At 36.5% G+C, this 21,037-nt stretch overlaps 1 protein-coding gene across 4 annotated transcripts in view; it reads right to left on the bottom strand.

Annotated features, from left to right (window-relative positions):
* CNKSR2 (connector enhancer of kinase suppressor of Ras 2) overlaps positions 1-21,037 on the bottom strand; it is a 217,930-nt gene that overhangs the window by 82,632 nt on the left and 114,261 nt on the right. Inside the window, exons 9-12 of one of the 4 annotated variants that reach the window (XM_059824755.1) lie at positions 18,530-18,676; positions 8,316-8,449; positions 4,232-4,443; positions 223-312 (exon numbers count right to left, since the gene is read on the bottom strand). In XM_059824755.1, the coding sequence (XP_059680738.1) occupies positions 223-312; positions 4,232-4,443; positions 8,316-8,449; positions 18,530-18,676 (583 nt within the window). The remainder of the gene's footprint in view (positions 1-222; positions 313-4,231; positions 4,444-8,315; positions 8,450-18,529; positions 18,677-21,037) is intronic. The other 3 variants (XM_059824762.1, XM_059824768.1, XM_059824776.1) reach the window with 3 other exon arrangements.

The raw sequence follows: 21,037 nt of genomic DNA, 5'->3' as shown, positions 1-21,037 counted from the left end.
TTAAGCCAAACTGCAGGGCTTTGCAGTCATGATTTCCTTTTGCCTGGCTCAGCAACTTCCTCAATCCTAATAGAGGCTCTGCAAAAAATTAAGTATACATAATGAAAGAACCCAAAACAGGTTCACAAAAATATATATCTAAGCAAGCAGCAAAATGAGGTTGAAATAAAGCATGATAAAACCCATAATGCCTTGTACAAGATGTGTGTTCAGATCACTTACCTCTCCTACTATCTCTTTTTATTTTATTGGGGTCTTCATAATCCCCCACCCAGTTATATTCTACTGGCATAGAAATAGGCCTTAGTTTCCCTGGAAACAGAGGAAAAAATTGAGATCATGCACCATAAGGCAGCATTAAACTAACATTCTTTAGAAGAAAGAACAAATTATGTGCTAAGCTGCTATTCTACAGGGTTCCTTATGAAAGAGGATCCAGCATTGCCTCTGAACAAGAGGTTAAGATAGGAGTTACGTTTTCTTTAACAGGCAAGAAGCAGCTAAGTATTTTATGGATTTTTTTAAGTTTAGGTAATAAATCCAGTGCCCTACAAAATCATCAGCAGACTGATGTTTGAGACTGACAAAGGCATTCAAATTATTTTAGTTTTTACTGAACAATATCTATTTATTATTCTGGAAGCCCCTGGCACAAACATGGAGAGAACTGTTTTAAAGCATATGTGAATTGTTGGTAACAGAAACGTGTCCACATCACTAAAGTACCTTCTCAAATAGCATCTTTGCTGGTGGGCTTAAAAAATCCATCAGTGACTGAGTAAGAAAGGAAGCAGAAAACCTCTACATGTAATTTCTTTTGTAGCATTTCATCCACAGAAAGCGAAGTACATTACTATTGGTAAATTCACTTTGCTTTCAGACAGCAAGAGACAGAAAAGCTGAAGACTATTTTATCTTTTAAATTTTGATTTGGAAGCTGCTGAATTGATTTTAAAAAAATGCTGTGAACTATGATTTCTGCTTGAGGATTCCACAAATATAGTAGGAAATTCAGTGAAAGTGTACTATGCCACTTAGTGGGGTTACTTAAAGTGGTCTGAAGTTTTTAGCAAGTTAAACAGTATATTGGAACAAAATATGGAGGAGCATAGCATTTGGCACAATATCTGGAAGACTGAAAACAAAATGTTTTCACAACAAGGTCAGCCCTCACTCTTTTTTGAATCGATCTACAGGTCACAAAACCGAAAAATGGGAAGATAATTTGGTTTTAAAAGTAGCAGAGCTTGAAGTAAAAGTTTCACAAGTCTTGTTAATTATTTTAGTAGAAAACCCCTGCATAAAGGTGATCGGCCTTATTCCACATTTTTGACGTTTAACCCATGATACACTGAAAAAGAAAGATGTGTTTATAATGAAAACAAATACTCAAACATGTCTACCTACCTATTGAAGTATGGTGTCCATGGGAAATACACCAATACCATGCAGGCAGCATAATGATATAAGGGTGTATTTTCTTTTTAAAAAATTGACAAAAAAAGGTGTATGTTCTGTACAGACCACAGGATCTGGTCACAAATACATCATTGCTCAGGAAATACAACATATATATTTAACTTTTTATTTATCATTTATTTTACTGTTTATGGACACATACTTAAGTCTGACTGAAGCCGGTGAGATTCAGAGCACACTATTAAGAAGTCATTTCCTGAGTGGGGATGTATTCGGCTCATGTTTACTTGATCAGAAGTAACTTTGAACAGTTACTTTTTCTAGAAATACAACTTTCTCTTCTTTGTGAGGCTGAACTCACAGTATTTTACTGAAAGGACATGCACACTTAAAAAGATACAAAAGCTACAAAATCATGTAGAGTCTGATTGTTATCAAAAGCTATAGCCATAACAAATTTTCTACAGAATCTCTAGCTGTTCAAAGTGCATGTTTTTTGTACCTGGCAGTAAAACTGCAATGACCAAATTTGTTTCTTTCCTTAAACTCAAGTTTCATTTGCCTGATACCTATGCTAATCTGCTTCTTGTTAACCCTCATGGATTGCCTAAATCTGTTTTCCCTGGTGACTACAGTCAGGAAAATTTCCTCCTTGGGATGTGAACAGAAGCTTTCCGAGACCAATTAGCAACAACTACACAATAGCTGGAAGCCAGTAAGAGCATGAAAGAGAAATCTCTTTGTTAACATTGTCAAAAATTGTCAAAAGATTCCAATAAAGAAATTGTGGAGGGCCCTGTTAACCTCTGACGAAGGAGGACTGAGAAATATTTTTTTACAAAATTAACACCACCACATAATTAATGATGAGTACATGTTGAAAACAATTATTTCTCTAGACCTTCGAACTCTGTTTGACCTTCTTTAATGGGTCACCATAAGCCAGAAGAGTGTTATTGTAATTTTCCAGATTTCTGTGAAATCCTAAGGTCATACCTAGCCACAAATCTTATGCTAACAAATGCTATGTGGGAAACTTTAGAATTTAATGCTGAAATGGTAATATTTTTAGAAAAGACACTTAAATGAAAATGGACTCGATAGTGTGAATTCATTAAAGAAGTGAGATCGAAAGTGAAAGGCTGTATAACAAATGTGTTAAATAATAACTGATTTTCAGAGCAGTCTTTGATCCATGTATTTATAACCCTTTCTGCTAACCGAAAAAAAGGCTAAAAAAGCTATCCTGTAACAAAATAATGGATTCAGCAGTCCTTGAAGAAGAAACGTGTTCTTCTTCACTCTAGACCACCAGTATTAAAATTTAACATCTGAAACAGAGAGTACATCTTTGTTAATGAAACTGACTGCATCCACCAATCGTAATAGTTGAAATACTGGTGCAATAAAATATATATATCCGCTTTGAAAACTTAGCAGTTATTTTGTACACTATGGGCATGGCTAGAAATCACCTGAAATCACTTTGAAATCAAAAGGATACTGAGGATTTTGCAGCAGGATTGTGTAGTTGTGTGGAAAGGGTGCATTTTATGAAAATGCATCTTTTAATGTTGTGCAAGCACATTGCTCCAGGTCCTGAACATACTTTACACAGCTCAAGCTCAATTTATATCAAGGTTCCCAGGCGATTTTGGAGCTTGGCTGCATGATGGACTAAATCTACACTTCCTCATAAATTAAGACTATCTTCTTCTCAAAGGGATATGATATCAGGATTACTATGACAACTCCAACATACAGCTTGTGCTCAGTTTAAAAATTGAAATAACATAGCAAGTAGGGTGAAAAAAAATTCAAGTGTGTGCTCAGCTAATACCATAGTAGTCAAAATATCTTTTTTAAACGTGAGATTTCCTCTTTATTTTCTTCTATATCCTAACAACTCTATGACTGCTTAGTTTTATACTTGGCAACAGAAAATCAATTCTCCCAGTCCAAAGCTGAAACAAGTTACAATACTAGCTAAAGGAAGAGTTCCAACAGATTCAAAGGGAAAATAACTTGGAGCATAAAGGTTTGAGGAGCAAAACTCTCCCCAGAAATTGTTTCTGAGTTCTCACCATAAATAAGTCACAATCCAAGATGTGGAAGTAGCATGAATACACATGTGTGTTTACATGCAAAATTCCTTCTTAGACAACATATAACCTCAAATAAAGAGGAACTGCTATATATAGGAAGTCATCATTTCCCATATAGGAAGTTACAGGAGGTTAATACAGTATCACAAAAAAACACATACTGTCATATGTCATACTTAATTTCTGGGACTAAAGAAAAGTTAAAGAGTTTTAGAGAGCACTGCAGCATGAAAGCAGCATATCATCTCTTGGTAAATCTGAAGTGGTTTTGATCTTTAAAACTACTATACCTGGGCAAATTTTTCTAATGCTGAAATCCTAAACCTATGCAAGTCTTGCCCTTATACTGGGAGAACAATTCCATCCTGTATTTTTAGTAAAAATATATGGGCTTCTGCCATTTTTTTTTTTTTTTTATAAAATGATACTGAAGCACAGTCTGGAAAATTAAGCTGATAACAAAATTATAGAACTTATATTCAGAAAAATCATCAATATAAAACTAGACTTGCCCCCCCATCATAGTAAGTAATTAATTTTTTCTTGCAGAGAATAAGCTCTTAGGTTGAAATTGGACTGAAGTAGTACAGAATTCTTAGCAAAATCAGTGGCCACCGAAAATATTTTCATGCTTAAAAACAAAAGCAGATGCACGAAAATCCTAAAATCAACAAATGGCGATTATCCTTATTAGATCAATGCCGTACCATATGTTGGTGTGCTCTCTCTCCTTCCAGGACCACTTGTTCTTCCTTTCTCATATTCATAGCAGTATAAAACTGCATCTTCTTCAACTACATTAAAGCGTTTCCGATATTCCTGGTCAAGAAATGAGTTTGGAGATTCGGATCCTGTATGAACCGGCTTGCCCACTATATGTCTGCCAACATCATCACACGGGAGATTTCCCTTTTCATCCCTTTAGTAAACAAGAGAGGTTTTTAATATATTGGGCTAAGACATTGATTTTTTTTTTACTGTGATTATTTCATAAAAAAGGGAATATGTCAGTGTTTCATACAAGCAGGAAACAGATGCCATCGACCAACATCAGGATCACACATCATATATGCATATATGCGCCAGTTATCTCACACATTGCTGCTTAATCAATTCCTTTACAGACTGTATCCATCTTATTGGTTTCTCTTCAAAAGAATCATAGAAATAAAGCTGATATGCAGCTACTCTTTTTTTCTTGTTGTTTGGAATCTACCTAGCATTTTATGATTTAGGGCAGAGAAATAATGTTGACCTTACTTTTTTATACTTGAATTTTTAAATACATCAGATGATAGTTTTAAGACATGGCTATATGGCAAATTCAGTCTGGTTCTTTACAAACTAAGCCCAGAGCAAGAAGAACCAGGGACCAATGATGTGCAGACATTTGACATCATAGTCTTGCACAATCAATTCAGGCCTAGAAGTTGTATAGGTACATCCATGCAGTACCAAATAGGGTGTGTAGCACCTGATAATGAGCTGTTATCCCAGGACAGCAATGCATTGCAAGGCATGGACTTCGCAGTTTCTATACAGATCCCTGAGATGATTGCTTTTTCCTTCCCTGCACCCCTGCCCCACTCTCTGCAAATGCAAACTACTCAAAGGCATCAAACTAGAGAGCAAGCTGTGCCTGGGGTAGGACCCCTCTCTTTGCACTAGATGAAGCAGGGCTCCCTAAAACTGCTGGTAGGACTGTGCCTGGAGATGTCTGCAAAAGACCTAATCAGACAGTAATTTCTGGGCAGCAAAATGCATGGGAGGCAGCCAAGAGAGAAGCTGGGGCCTCATGCCCTCATTGGAGCGCTTCCGCCCCTCCGGACTGCCATGTGAGTTCCAAGCTGGCCAGCGTGCTGACCCATACTCCCCTTGGCAGCCTGAGACTCCATCTGAAGACAAAGCAAAGCCTCCTTGTGGGATCCAGCCACGGAGGACGAGAAAGGGCCATCCTGCCTTGGCTGCAACAATGCAGCACCACAAACCCCCACTGACCACTACGCTCACTTTGCCAGGCTGCTTTCCCAGAGCAGGGATGGTGTTGGCTTAGCGAGGAGGGTGGGTGCAGCCCCACCGGGGCTGTGAGCTATCTCCAGTCACAGAAAGACTTTCTGTGGTGCCAGTGCTGAGGCACCCCAGCAGGTAACATGATGGAGAATAACATAAACTGTCAGATGTTAGTCAGTACTGCAGCTACCATCAGGGGCTGGCACAAGGAAGCCTCTGTGATAAGGAGGGCAGCCTGAGCTGGAATGATCTTTACTGTGAGCACAGAGAGAAGTGCAGAGCTACCAGCCAAACACCCTTTGCCACAGCCCTCTGGAGATGAGGGCTTCAGTTCTCACCCCTGAAGGTATTTGAGCAGGCACTAACTTACAACCAGCACTTGTAAGTAACCGGCACACAGAAAGTGTTTGTCCCTCTTTCTCATGCCATCCATGTGTGGTTATGTTGGCAGCTGTACTATCTGTGGGTATCAGCAGCTGAACTATCTGTGGGTATCGTCACCAAGGCTGCATGGCTTCAGGGTTTTACAATCTACATCAAAATATCAAGTCTTTTACTCTATTCCAGTAACAAAAGAAGGGTTGGTTTGTTTGTTTTTCCTTGGAACGGCAACAACAAACTGAGAAACAGATGCTGAACAGTATGATAATACCCAAAATAAAGACATACTTAAATATAGTTAATCATGGACAAAAAACCTGATGAAATGCCAAAACAGACTATTCAGAAACACTGTACACTATGTGACAGGTTTGTGAAATGAAGTATATAGTCCATTAGCATTAAGCTGATAAAAAAAAAATCGTATGTACATAGCTTAATCTCTCTGTAAGATTACAGCTTGTACTAATACGTATTATAAAATTTAATCAGAATTGGTCCAAACTACCGCATTATCATCATGATTTAAGAAATGTTATTAATAAAAAATCAAAATGCATTTTGAAGATCTAGATTTCTAGAGCAGAACTCAAAAACTGCTGAGCAGTGAATATTCACTAAAAATACTTCAAAAGAGAGGATGCATTTCTTATCAAATAAAAGTATTTTTGTGGTGGTAAACATGATCAGCAGCAGTACAAAGGCACTACATCTTTTAAGATAGTACGGTTTCAGTTTCAGGAGCAACAGGTCTTTACCATGTAACTACTGCATTCAAAGAGAAACCCAAGACTATGTTTTGGTTGGGGTTTCTTTTTGCAGCTTTTTTACATTAATGGGTTAGAATTAAATACCTGATTTTTTTTCTGTTGATTTACTGAAAACCATGTCTTTAAAATATTTACATAGACATAACAAAATACTGTTATCAGAGAGATAAAAGGCACAGCCAATCCATATAAACAATTCAAGTGTCATGACTGACAATGTTTTTATTTCATTAGAAGAAAGAAAAAAAAAAAAAATCAGTGAACTAGACTAGGTATTCCGTTTGTCTTTTTGTCACTTAAAGACAGATACTAGAGAAATTGTGTTAGCAAGTTCAACTGTATTATATGTGTCACATTTGAAATAAAATGGCAATATTTTTTTTCAAGAAATAAAAAACAAGCCAGGTAACGGATGAGGCAGGGATGAGGAAGGAACACAGGAGACAGCTTACGGCTTCACAAAAGGCTTGTGACATCATCTAAATCATGAAGTGGAAAGTCACTCTCTTGCCCTGGAAGGTTTTTCATATCTCTGAGGAGTAAGAATTTATCACAGAATCACAACTTCTCCTCCCCACTAGGCAATTTAATTTGCCATATACCTCACTCTTGGATAACCCCCAGGAAAGTCTTGTCAGTATCAGTTCATACATCTTATTAAATCGGCTAGAAGAGTTACTGATAAGAAAGTCTAAGAAAAACTCAGCTACAAGAAACTCAGGAACAAGAAAGGACATGCTGCCCTAACAACCTTTCCAAGAAAGTTAAATAAAAGGAAACCAAGGAGTAATATAAAAATACATCGACTGGAGATATGATAGCCTCTGTCTAAGAATACGGAAGCTTTAAGAACACTGATTCCTCTTAAATACATTCCTAGACCTTTGTGTGGCTACTTTCATATTATTTACAGGCCGGAATTCTCAGAATTTTAGGAAAGCAACATCTGTGTACATTATGGAATTATACTGAATCCTTTGAGATCATGTGATGGTAGAGCGATGAATCTGCAAGGAGGATCTGCTGCTTTTCTCCCAAAGACCTGGGAGAGATGAAAATGCCTGTTCCAGGTGGCAGGTCAGAGTAGCATATATATTTACAGGGAACAGCATGGTCGCTGCAGAATCTAGCAGAGTGGCCACACTAAAATGCAATCCTGAAATTTGCTCTAACAGTATAAAATCAAATACATCTAAAAAAGAAAACACTATGGCAGAACAAAACAGTGCTCTTGTTGAAGCGGAAAGTTTCTAGCGCGGCCTCCCTTGTTGCATCACGGTTATTAGGCAAGGGGACAGATACGAACTCTTTTCCTAGTTATAGATTCAGGGTTTCAGTTAATTTTTGGTCTTCTGAAATAGGATGAGACTATAGATTATCCCATATTTGAGAAAATAGGATACTGAACCTTCTTTTCTAAAGGCTACTGTCTGTTTTGCAGACAAGACACTGATTCAAATCATTATAGGTCTGATTCAGCATATCTACCCTTAATAACCAGTTCACCTGCAAAAAGAAGTATTATCAGCCTAATCCTGCAGGGCAGGCTAATGAACAGGTAGCAACAGAATGGTCAGTTACTTTACAAATATTTTTTACATTGAGTTGTACCTGAAATGATCTTTTTTACCTTGGAACATAAGGTTCTGTTGGAGGAGGGGGTATGTAGAGATCCTGAAGGGCAGAGCTGTCTCTTTTTGTAGGTGTGCTGATAGTACTGGATGGTGTAGCAACACTGCTTGTAGGACTCCTAGGAATAAGAGGCTGGTTCAAAACAGAGAGAGAAATAATCAAGATTATCCTTATATATTATACATTTCTGTTTGAAAAAGCTATAAACATTCTATAGCTCAGAAAGTTAAATAGTTAACAGTTCTAATATTTTGTGTGCTTTTAAACTGACTGAAAAAAGACTCATGCTAAGGAGACAGATCTACGAATGGACATGTATTGTGCTTATAAAACTGACTAGTCTGATAACACCTTTTTCCCTTTTGCACAGCAAGACTGTTGCCAATGCCCATAAAAATAGTAATCAGTAAAGCTAGTGGTGAAATCTTAACGAGTAAATAACATACAGAATCCCGTGAATTCCTTAATTAAACCAACATTGTAAAGAAAAAGTCTAGTATTTACAGTAAGAGGTGCATAAGTAGGCATTAAATTGAATGTCATCTCCCCCCATCTGCTCTACAGCTTAAGAATTAACTGTAAAAGCTTCAGTTTATGTCTGCAGCTGCTGTAAAATCATGTACTGTGTCCTTAGAGCACACATGCTATGAAACAGAATGAACTGGAGATTATTACTATTCTTCACTCCCCTGGGCACACTCCTCACAAAGTAACATTTACTCACAGGTAAATAAATGGTACACTCCTTGCAGAATAATCATGCATTCTAGCTCTCATTCTAGTCCAAATAGGGTCCTTCCTTTTAATCACATCTCTCTCTCTCTTGTGAATTAGGCACCCGTTTTTCCTCCTCAACTTAACTATCTTGGCTACCTAAATAATGACCAATCATTTGAAGACTTTTTTAAATCACTGTAGGGCTGGAAGTTATAGCAAGATTTTCTAACAGTCTCTATACAGATGCAGAAAAATGAAATGAGAAGAAAACTTTAATTGCTTTAGTCTACTTAATAACATGTCTGCGTAATAACAAAAGCCTTATTTTGCTTGGCTAGTGTGATAGTTAAACTCAAGCAGAAGAAAAAGAAAAATGCCAAAACAACAAATACAACAGTATTTTCACATACCCTAAAGTTAATCTAATATTAAACAAATTCTGAGTTTTGCTTTGAAAGAGTTCTTTCCCCTCCATCTTTTTGGAAGTGAACTCCTTGAAGAAAGAAGCATTGGGATTAAAGAGAGTTCACTATACCTATAATTTCTGACCTAAATAACTACTGGAGGGCACAAACATTTCACATTGTATTAACAGCAAAGAAGCTCTAGATATTGACTGAACGGGTGCGTAGAAAGATCCTTCTGCCAGCACTATTAAGAATACTTTATGACAGACCTAACAAGGCATTCCTGTGCAGAACAATCCATTCTCGTTTTCTAGATATTAATCTTGACACTGTAGCATTATGCCTATACTGCAGAAAACCCCAAGAGTTGAACAGCAGGAACTTTTTCAAAATGTTGGCCTTTCATAAGCTAGTGACGAGCCATTCAAATTTATGCTTATCAGGCAAAGCCCCTACCATCATGTTACTTTTTTACCAATCTGTATGTAAGAATAATGCATGCCACTTAGGAAACCTCATCCTTTAGCCAGTTACCACCTTGTTTTAGGAACAGAGCTGTGTTAGATGTTATTTACCTCAAACATAAGAAAATGTTAAATATTCTTGTTAAAACTTTGCAAGTCCACCTTCAGAGCAACAGCTATAAACTGACACAAGTTTTCTCTTTTTGAATGTTAGAAAACCATCTCCTGTAAACCGTGATACTGCTAAATTATTTCCTTGCTCATTAGAGTTAACGTGAGTATTCTGTAGCCAAGACAATGAAAGACTGCCAGTATTTACAGGAAGAGAGGGAGAAAGACACACACACAAAACCAGACAGATAACAGACTTTACTAAAAACAAGATGACAGCAGTCTGCAAAAATAAGAATACAGTTGGTGGCAAAACTGGGTAAAAAACCAAAAAGCCAAAAAACCCCCTCTTTCAGAGAAACAAAAATCTTATCCTTTACATTTTCATCTGTGACACTGTATCCAGAGATGTTCTTGAACCACTTACTAATGCAACACTGGTTATTTCCTTTCTGATACCTTGCGCTTCTATGACAAGTACACTTTGTGGCTTGCTGAGTAGCTTGTAGAATTACTTTTCATTGTAAGCCAAAAGAATTTTGTGACCTAGACCTTGTTTACACTTATTAAGCCCAGGCTGTTGTTGTTCACGGCTCATACCAGCAGGAGCACTGAGAGGAAGACAAGCTGGGTAGATGGATTTGCTCTTTTCCACTTTGAAGAAGACAGACCTTTACTTTACCTGCATGAATAGGTAGATGAGAGGAAAGGGGCCCCTAGAGACTAGACTAGTGGCAATCAATAGGAGTTTATGGTTTATGTCACATAAGGAAAGTCATGCTCAAGCATAACAGTAATCTGGACTTACAATGGGTTGATGAGCCTCTGGTGGTGGTTCTGACCGACTGCTGGAGGGCTAGAGGATGCAGGTAAAGAATTTCCCTTGTGTTACAGTCTGGAATACCTGGGCTTAACTATCTAAATACTAATGATATGGGCTTAATTTCTGAAAAAATGATTTTGCTGAAGTCTGAGGATTCTACTGGGTAACTTCATACTTCACTGGTCCCTGCTAATACACTGCCCAATCATACAGGTCAGTTTGTCCTCCAGAGAACAGTTTGCTGGAAGATGCTGGAAATCAGTTGGGGTTTGTGCATTGTTGACAAATGCATATTTTGGTTCATCTTTTGGCTCAGCAAGGTGTTAAAACATGGAGTGCAATAGGAAGAAATGGTATTCAGTCTACCACAGAAAAACACAAGTTATCCAGCTACCTGAAGGTAAAAGGTTTCCCTCAAACTGTTCCCATGTCATACACTTTCAGAGGTGAAAGTACTGTATAATTGGTGAGAGTCTGAATGACTATGGTATCTCACAGGGTGGCAATGTGGGTACACCTTCCCAGGGCATCTGGAGCTCCCAAGGGGATAGAAACTGTAATACAATCTAGTACCAGTGGAAGCACAATCCTGTAGGATTGTCTCAAAACATACTAGGATATCTCATATCTTTTCCATATTTGGGTCATATTACCGAAGTCACCTCTCCAGCTTATTTCCACAAAGACAGAAAAGCTGTGTAACTAGAGAAAGGGAGAAATCCAAATTTAAAAATAGGTCACCACTTTTTTTTTTTTTAAATATATTTATCACCACTTCACCAGTAAATCAGTAGCTCAGTAAGAACTGCTACATGGTAAAAGCATTCAAATTGTCTTTCCTGGTAGTAGCTCAACACACTGAGAGCATTGCGGTAACTACCACCTTGTGCTGTAGGAGTTCAGCTTTCATTTTATAAAGAATTAGAAGTCTTCTGGCCCTCCTGGTTGAAAAGAGAGCCTTCAGAACATGGCCTGCAGGTATGGTGCATCTACATGGCATTTTGGATTGCAATTTAGAGACCTCAACCACATCAATCTGTGCACCTGCAAGTAAATCAGCTCATGTAGCTCTCCAGTTCAATGGCAGCCATATGCAGGCACACTGAACAGAAGACGACATGGCACTCCATTCAAGTATTTCTGAATTGGATGCATTGGAGATCAGTGTTATCACTGAGTTAATTCTCTTCCAAGGACTAGAGCTTTTTCCTGCTGCAGTCCCTTTTGGTAGGCTGGCCAGGGCAAGTGGGATTGCTGAAACAGCAATAAAACTAAAAAGTTTTCAGGTCCAAAGAGTTAAATACTTGACCCATGGGAACAGCCTGACAGAAAGTTTAGAAGTTACATATAAAAACTGGAATAGCCTCAAAAACATCCCATAAAAGACCCTGCATCAATCTCAACCCACAATGACAGACACAAAATCCGTATTTCAATACATTTTGGAGTACTATTTCTCAAACATTTTGGATGCACCATCCTCCTTCAGTATTATCAGTCTTTATGGACCCTTTCCCAAATTGTCAGTTGGCCAGGGAACAGATAACTATCTTTACTTACAGCAGCTCAGTTTCTCTGATACAGGGAAATAAGAAGTCCCTGTAAGTACTGACTGATAGCACATATACACTTAACTCCCCTCTACTCCAGAAGCTAGCTCTGCTTCTGGTTAGCTCTGGTTAGTCCCCAGTTAGCTCTGCCCTGCAGTCCCTACCTCCCTCTTGCTACCAGAACCTATTGCTGCTTTTCCCATCTCCAGTCCTGAAGGAACTGAGAGGGTGCCCCCAGTAAGTCAGCATATTATTTTTGCTTTTTCTCTCTAAACAATGAATATAATTTATATTTAATATATGCTATCTAAAATTCTTTTTAATGATTTTAAAAATCTTTGAACCTTTCATTAACTCCCTTGAAAGCTGCAATATATAGTTTGAGAAACATTGCTCCAGAAAAAGACATACAATTTTAAAAAATATAAGCAAAACCAGTACAAAATTTTAAGTCAAAATATCTTTATACAGTATCTGCATCAGTAAACAGATTTTACTGCTAATATATTTTTCATATTGGATCAAGGTTATGACAGTTTATTGAACAGAATGCTTCCAATAAAACAAACTTTTTATAAGACCAACCATGACACAAAGTAATAAAATACTGTAACTAATTCATACTCTGTAGGAAAACCCAGTCAGAATCCATTTTAACAGTGCTGCAAAGAATGCCCAGTTCCCACGTAGTTAAAAGACAACTAAGCAACTGAAGAGCAAACAAGTTAGTATTTTATTAAAATTTAATGATTAAAAAGCGTAAGGACATTAATTCTAATCATAAATGGTGAAAACAGAATACAACATTGTCTCTAGATGAATGAAGGAGGCAAGATAATCAAGTAAGGAAAAATCCTAAATAAAAATAAAAAAAATAAAAATAAAAACCAAGGACTCTCTTTTTATTGTTGCTGTTGCTTCTTAGGAGAATGAAAACCGGAATATATCATAGTAGAGATATGATGCATGTCATAGTGGAGATATGATGCATATCTAATCCAAAATAAAGTCTGTTAAAAAAACTACAGATACTGAGCTGAGTTGGTGATTTTATAATGATACAATTTAATCACATACAAAACAGTACAGTGAACTATTTTAAGTATACAAAAGGTGGCATTTAAATAAGCTTGTGAAGAGTGTGATGGAGTGTTTAAGAGGGGTCAGAAGGTTTTTTTCCAAGTCAACAAGCTGCACCTGCCCCCAACCTCACTGACATCAGTAAGAGCCTTTTCACTGATATTGTCAGGGTGTAGTCCAAATTAGCAACATGGCAACATGTTGCTCTACCAATGCTTTTCTGTTTTATAAAGAAACTGGACGAAGAGTCTTCCACGCTGTAGTCAAAGTCCAGTTTCTTTTGACTAATTAACAAGGCATTTTCCAGAAGGCAAAGGAGGACTTTGCAGCTAGCTCCTTGTTAGTGTGATGGTAGCGACTTACACAAGATTTCATATGCTCCAAGAATCTCCTCTATCGAACCTTCTACCCTTGTTCAAGCAGCACTTCAGGGTGCCTCCCTTTGAAACCTCCCCAAAATAACACAAAGTGTAAAGCAGAAATAAACCAGACAATCTAGAGTAGAGGATATTTATTTAAATTAGGTTTTGAACCAGACAAATATTTGGAGAGTTCAAAGATAATATAGTCATCTCTATGTCAAGAAAAATTAAAAAATTAAAGGTTAAAAACTTCACCACATTCAGTAGCAGTCAGAAATACAAACATTGCAATCTGAAATATCATTCTAGGCTTTCACACAATGGATCAGAGTATCAGGAAAAGTAACTGAAAGGCAAATTTAGTAAGATTTGTCTTGCAGGCATAACATCTTAATATTTATGGTACAATACCGTATTAATGAATACTTTCAATTGCAAAGGCAACCACAAAATTGCCCAAGGCCACAGCTGCCTAATTCAAATGTTACAAAAGCAATAACGAAAAACACAGGCTGAAGAATCCCTTGACTTCACAAATTCTGACATGATTCCAGAATGCATCAAGGGAGAACTTTGATTATCTGCAAGAAGTTGGATACTGATGGATATTAAAACAAACAATCATCGAGTGACTGAAAACAAAAAAAACCAAACCAACCAGCACTTCCTTTAATCAGGACACAAGGGAAAAAAAGGATATTTTTCTTTCTGTACTGATTGACCTTAAAGCTGGAATTAATGCACTTGTAAATACAAACTCATTACGTAGTGGTGCATAGTATAGCCATAGAATAATTGTATTATTTTACTGTACATTAAGCCATTCGATATCAGTTTCAGGACTGCTACACAGGATGCATAATGGTTGTTCTTTCTTTCTTTCCCCTAACCTTTCATATCTATTCTAAGAATAAGAATATTTGTGAAAAGAATGAGTATACCACATTTCTGCTAACAGGAAAAAACTCCCAAAGAATTAATCAATAATTATGTAGACTGCATTTAACTCATAATTCATGGCAAGACTGCAACGTGAAGGCAGAGCTGTTCAAAGTAAATCACTGAACATTCTAAGAAGTATTTATGCCAATTAGTAACTAATTAATATGTGAATGATCTAAAAGCGTTTTCCACATTCAGAGACCATGAACGTTTGGCTGGCATATGGCTAATCTAGATCACTAAGAGTGGACAGCAAGCTCTTAAAAATTTCATTATCAGAATGTGTAATTTAATTACCAGGATGCCGTGTCACTCACACACCAAACTGCTTGATACATTGGTAGTACCTGCAAACTGCCTGAACTGGAAGACTCATCTAGCACTTTCCCAACTTACAGGCATATTTAGTATCTCTCCATTAAGTCTAGTTTTTGATGTAGCTGCAAATCGCAAGCTTCATGTTCTTACTTAGGATTATTGACTAAACAAGCAGAATGCGATTTACCAATAATGCTTCAACATTATTCACTTTCAGCTAAATTAAGTTTTGAAGGTTCTCAATTAAAACATCCCAATGTAAATCTCAATGTAAATGTGTCTCAATTTAATTCACTGAAATATTTACCCTCTACATTTGCTGCAACAGCTGTTAAACATATTCATGAGTAGGATGCATACAAAAACTCAGCCTCCTTACAGTATGGCAAACTTCCACCTTCCCACCTCACTCATTGCAATTTGATTAGGATGCGACACCACATTTTTCCTCTGTTCACTCCATTAGCAGAACCAAAAAAACCACAGCAGCCAGTTTGCAGATCCTAATTCCCATTTTATCAGAATTTCATCCCCATGTCTTATTCTAGAGTCTTTTGAATATTTTGCTCGTGTTTTGTACTTTAACAGAATTATTACTGAGTCATAATTTCCTTATAGCTTGTGTCTGTTGAATAATACATATGGTTCAATTAACTTAGCTGTGGGATGGCAGCACAGTTATAACATTCTCAATTATTTCATGACATCCTGATATAGGAAAACAAGTTATCATCATTTTCCCTGCTTCCCAAGGCAATGGAAGTACTGCTTTTCCTTACGATTTTTTCTTTTTTGCTATCAAATTCCCCCTCTGCTCTCACACTACCTGCCAAGCTCCTATTAAAGAATAGCATCCTTACATGAATCAGGAACATAAGAAATTTCACAACAGCCATAGGGCAAATTGCAATTACAAAACATACAGCTTTTCTGAAGATTTTTTTCAGAAATTTTTGAAGTAAATTCTGTTAAATAAACATCATTTCTTCATATTTTTAATAGCTATAAAATTAAGACTGCACTCTGACTGTTTTCACTTGTTATTAATCAAACATACATTACTGATTTCACACTTAGGCTACATTTAAACTTCAACATCAGCTGATTTTAACATCTGTTCACCTCAGATCTGCATAAATTAACAACAGAAATCTCCACATTATGCAACTTCTGAAGTTTGTCTTCACTTCGCCCTGGAGCTTTTTTGACACTCAGTCTACTTAAGAAAACTGTTGTTTCTCACACTAAAATCACAAATTACAACAGACACACATATGCACACTTCACACATAAGTATTGAATGAGGTTCTGGCCTTTTCCTGGTGTCATGTTTGATAAAATCAGAACAATATCATTGTGATACTAGAATTATATCTCTAATGTTTAACAGTATCTCTACTTGTACTCATATTAGCCTTAAAAATATGAATATTTTCTATGCTGTCAGCAAAAGCCACACCAAAACCAATACTCCCATTACCCCCCCTTCTCCAAACTTGTAAGATTACAGAAAATCTCTGTCTAGGGTCAGTCTCATCTTATCTAATACAGATAACCTACATTTGAGCTAGTGTCCAGACTCCCTTTATCATCAAATGGAGAGAGAGAGGCATGCGCAGGGTCCAAGTCATCTCATCCTAAGGCAGATCAGTCTAAAACAGGCCAAGATGAATGAACTAGTAACTGTTACATATGCCTGCTGGCCAAAGGGAGTAAAAATGAGAAACCTGAATGATATGTAGATATGTACATAACAGATATTTGAAGTTAGATCAGTTGAATAACACCCTAGTATCTGTATTGAACTAAGGATGCTGAGATACAAATCAGAGCCAAATAAAACACGCTAAAAGATGACTCAATTTTTGCATCTGGAAGTGAGTGTGGAGTTTCAAAGAGGCCCACAACTTTAGCTCATGACTGCATTCAATGTAAAAGGAACACACCAATCGTCACTTTCCTACTGGACTTAGTTTAAATGGTGGAAATTGGTTTCTATCCAATTTCTTCCCACACTTTTGGAGTAGCCTGCCTTGAATTAATTGCTTATTTGCTATTGTCTGCATCAACGGCCCATGTCAGAAACTTCTGCTGTGGGGTCTCCAGTGTAATTATTCTAGTGGCAAACGATAAAGTGAAGCAAAAAGAAATATTTAGGAGAATGACCCAATTCACCCAAAGAAATACCAAACTCACCCAAAGAGGATTTAGATTGAAATAATTTGACCCCATTTCAAGCAATGATGTGCATTTTTCATTTGTATTTGTGTTCTCACTAAAGCTATGACAAAAGTGCAGCCTTCAAGTATGGACATTCATATGCTCATATCATGCATACAGATTTGCAATTTTATGTTCAGATGCTAGTCAGATATTTTTGGTTGAAAGTTTTTTGTCACATGTTTAGTCAGTACTTTATATCTGAAAGATCAAAACATCTCAACCATTTCAAAACTTACTCAAAGACAATGATGCCTTTAACCATTATAAAATAATTCTTATATATATATACACACATATTTGAAAGAAGTTCTTCATGGCATTAGTTCTTTTTATGAATTATCTTAATATTTTAAATGGCAAAGACCACAGTTACTGGCAGTGGCATTTCCATATCTCATTTCCTTTTGCCCGAACTTTTGTCTCTCAAATGTACATAATTTTAAATAAGACTTTTTATTGTGATAATAAAAATGTCCTAAAGAATGCATTCTTCATGCAAAGAAAATAAATTTCTAAACATTTTTCTATCTGAACTGAATGAAAAAAGGGATTATTTGTCAGTTCCATCTGTTGGTTACATGCTTTCATCAGTCTGGACAAAATTTTTATTTCCTAGAGTAATCCATCACAGTGATGTTTTATCCTAGAGTGAAACACAAAAGCTTTAATGCAACCATTCCATGGTTTTCAGCACATTGCAGGCTTACTAAAATTAAAGGTCCAGCTGGGCATCCTGTGCTAGACCTCCTTATGTGCAAGGGTTCAATCTCAAGGACAACTCTGACACAAATATAACTTTATTTACATGAGGAAATTTTGGAGGTCAAATGGTTTATTGAATAAAATTACCTTATACATTTTCCTCCCCTCTTTCTTTGAGGTTATACTGTACTGAGAGCTTAACAAGAAGTTAAACTAAAATTTATCAGTTTCTGAAGTATACTTGTTTCCCTTTGGCTAGAAAAGTTATCTGGGGCTACTTTTCTGCATTGTAAAACACTGGGACAATTACTTCTTAACTCTGAGAAGTTCTAATAACAGGTTTAATTTCAATTGAGCCTATGAGAACAAACTGCAGAGAAATAATTTAAGAAACAATTTTTCAAAGTATACAAGAGTAAATCCATATGCTGCTGAGATGAAGCACAATAAAGCATCATTGAGATAATCTATAGTTAAAATGATGGTGTATGACTTATGATTAAGCTTCGTTACCTGCAGAGCAAGGGGCTTCCATCTCATATTTTTCAGTAAAGCTGGTGCTGAGGTAAGCATGCTCTGAGGTCGCTTTTTCAAAGTTAAGATAACACCACTCGGATCCTCTCGTAGTGCATTCACCAAATTTTTCAACTGCCACCCCACCTGGTAACCAGTAAAATCATTACAATAAAATTGAGGTACAGTATTCAATATGTAATGTTCCCTTTTTAAATAATATTAGTAAAATAACATAATAGGAGTGTATATATATATTAAATGAGATTAACTCTAGAAATGTCAAAAATAAATTACTGCATAAAAATCACATCAACTAAAATAATTATTTTAATGCATTAAGATGGATATGCACAATTTCAGGTTTTACAATTAATAAACTACTGTTACTCCACTGTAAATGCACAATTAAATCTCAAGGTGTTTTCAAAATTAGCTCTGGTACATAGACTTTAGAGACTAGAAGGTTAAAAAGCCCTGCCTTCTGCCCCAACAGTTCAGTTCAAAACTGGGCATTTTGTAGTCCATGTTTACTATTTAAAGAACACTAACCACATATAGTCATACTACTTCTACTCCTAGCAGCTTATGCAAGCACATGTCAGTTCAGGAAAATCTTCTACTCTTCACACTGCTATAAAAATAAAATCAGAATCACAAGTCCTTTTCTTTAAATAGTACTTCTTTTTTGATGATTTCAGAAACAAATACAGTAAATTAATGACAGAAATGTAGTCTAGCTACTTGAGTATCAGCCCAAAGTAAAATTTTCCTAATTGAATTACAGCATTTTGAAATACTCCAAAATTAAGAACTTGACTAACATGGAAAGCAACAAGTCTTTATTTATAAATGCAGCATAGAACTTTCTGAATAATTTACTCTGCATTTTTGAAAAAAGTACTTAAAATATTAAACCAGTACAACTCATGGTTTTCAGTCTAAATAATGCCTGATTTTAGGTATCTACCTTGAAACGCTTTAAGATATTCAATCCCTGCATTTTCAAGTTTGACACCTAGAGTGACAATACACAGAATCATACATCCCTTGAAAATCTTGACCTGTGATTATTTCTGTAAACTTGACAGCTTTTCTACCTTTTTCTCTCTCCTCCCCCCTAAACAAACAAGTAAATTTTCCTGATGTTTAAAGGATCACAGTTACAAGTATTTTCCTGCTTTCACAACTTGTACAAGAACAATGTTAAGAAGAAAATTATCCAATTGAAAAGTGAAATTCTTACTGAAAAAACATCTAGAACTCTGAAGTGATAAGGTAACATCATTGTAAAAGGGTTACTTTATATCATGTCAATATATTTGAAAGAAATCAAATAGGCGATGTGAACAAAGAGAATGCAGATATTCCTTATAGTGCAATATGACACAAATATTTGTTACCTATGTTTAAGCAAGGTAATCACACGTGCTACTTATTTTTTACCTTACTCCCTATTACACAGAAACTCACTTTGCTTAATATCACTTATTTTAAGAGCTGATACTCCCATATGAGCATGCCACTTAAGCCAAAACTAATGCTTACCAACAACCCCGAATCACAGACATGGTTCAAACCTCACCACTCATCCTCAGCTACTGTGAACCTACCTGTCCTGTTTTCACCACAGCAAAGTTCATTACATCCAGGATGCACTTCTACAGTAATATTGTAAACAAAGAAACAGGGCATTGACAACACACATCTTTATAGAATATTTTCCAGCTTCCACATAAGACTTCCCAGCATGCTGGAATTCTTATTTTCAGTCCAGTGTACTAGGCATATAGCTATTATACTTCGAATAAAATGAAACACCAACGTAATCAACTTCATCTCAATTCCCACATCCTGGTGAAGTCTCCATTTCATTTCAACAGTATCTAAACTGTATCTAAGTTTCTGTAAGTCCAAGCTTCATGTCTTAACATTACAATTTTATAAAAAAATACCTTGCTATTTACAATACTGTTTTCCTACTTGGAGAGACTTCCACCACTACTTAGAAACAATATATTCCCCATAGTTCTGTAGTCACCTTGGGCATATGCAAGGTTTCATCTGCTACCCAAAAGGAGGAATTAAAGGTCTACAGTTCATGTAAGGTACCTCTGTACGTAAGCAACTGTAAACTTTCATACCCTAATGTAACAACTAAAGATAGATTTCTGGAGAGGAATACTTCTGCTGAATAAAGCCGCACAGGGAGCCTTGAGGAGAACATGATGTGGCCCCAGTTACGGAGTCAGGGTGTAAAATTCTTGCCATTTAAGTTGGTAGGACGCTGCATGTGAAAGCTGTGCTTTAAAGCCATCTGTTTCTCACTGAAATAGCCAGAGGAATATAAATAAAATTGGGGGTTTTTGGTTATACTAGCAGTTTTTAAGTTATTTTAAATGCACTTTCATCCTTTGCAGAGATAAACTGTATCATGTATTTCAACTACGCCTTGGATTGCAATAAACGGGAGATTATCTAGTCTCTTTATGAGAGTTAGGGGGATTA

Source organism: Gavia stellata, chromosome 1 (genome assembly GCF_030936135.1).
Source record: "Gavia stellata isolate bGavSte3 chromosome 1, bGavSte3.hap2, whole genome shotgun sequence".
NCBI lineage: Eukaryota > Metazoa > Chordata > Aves > Gaviiformes > Gaviidae > Gavia > Gavia stellata.
This window is presented reverse-complemented; position numbering and strand designations above follow the sequence as displayed.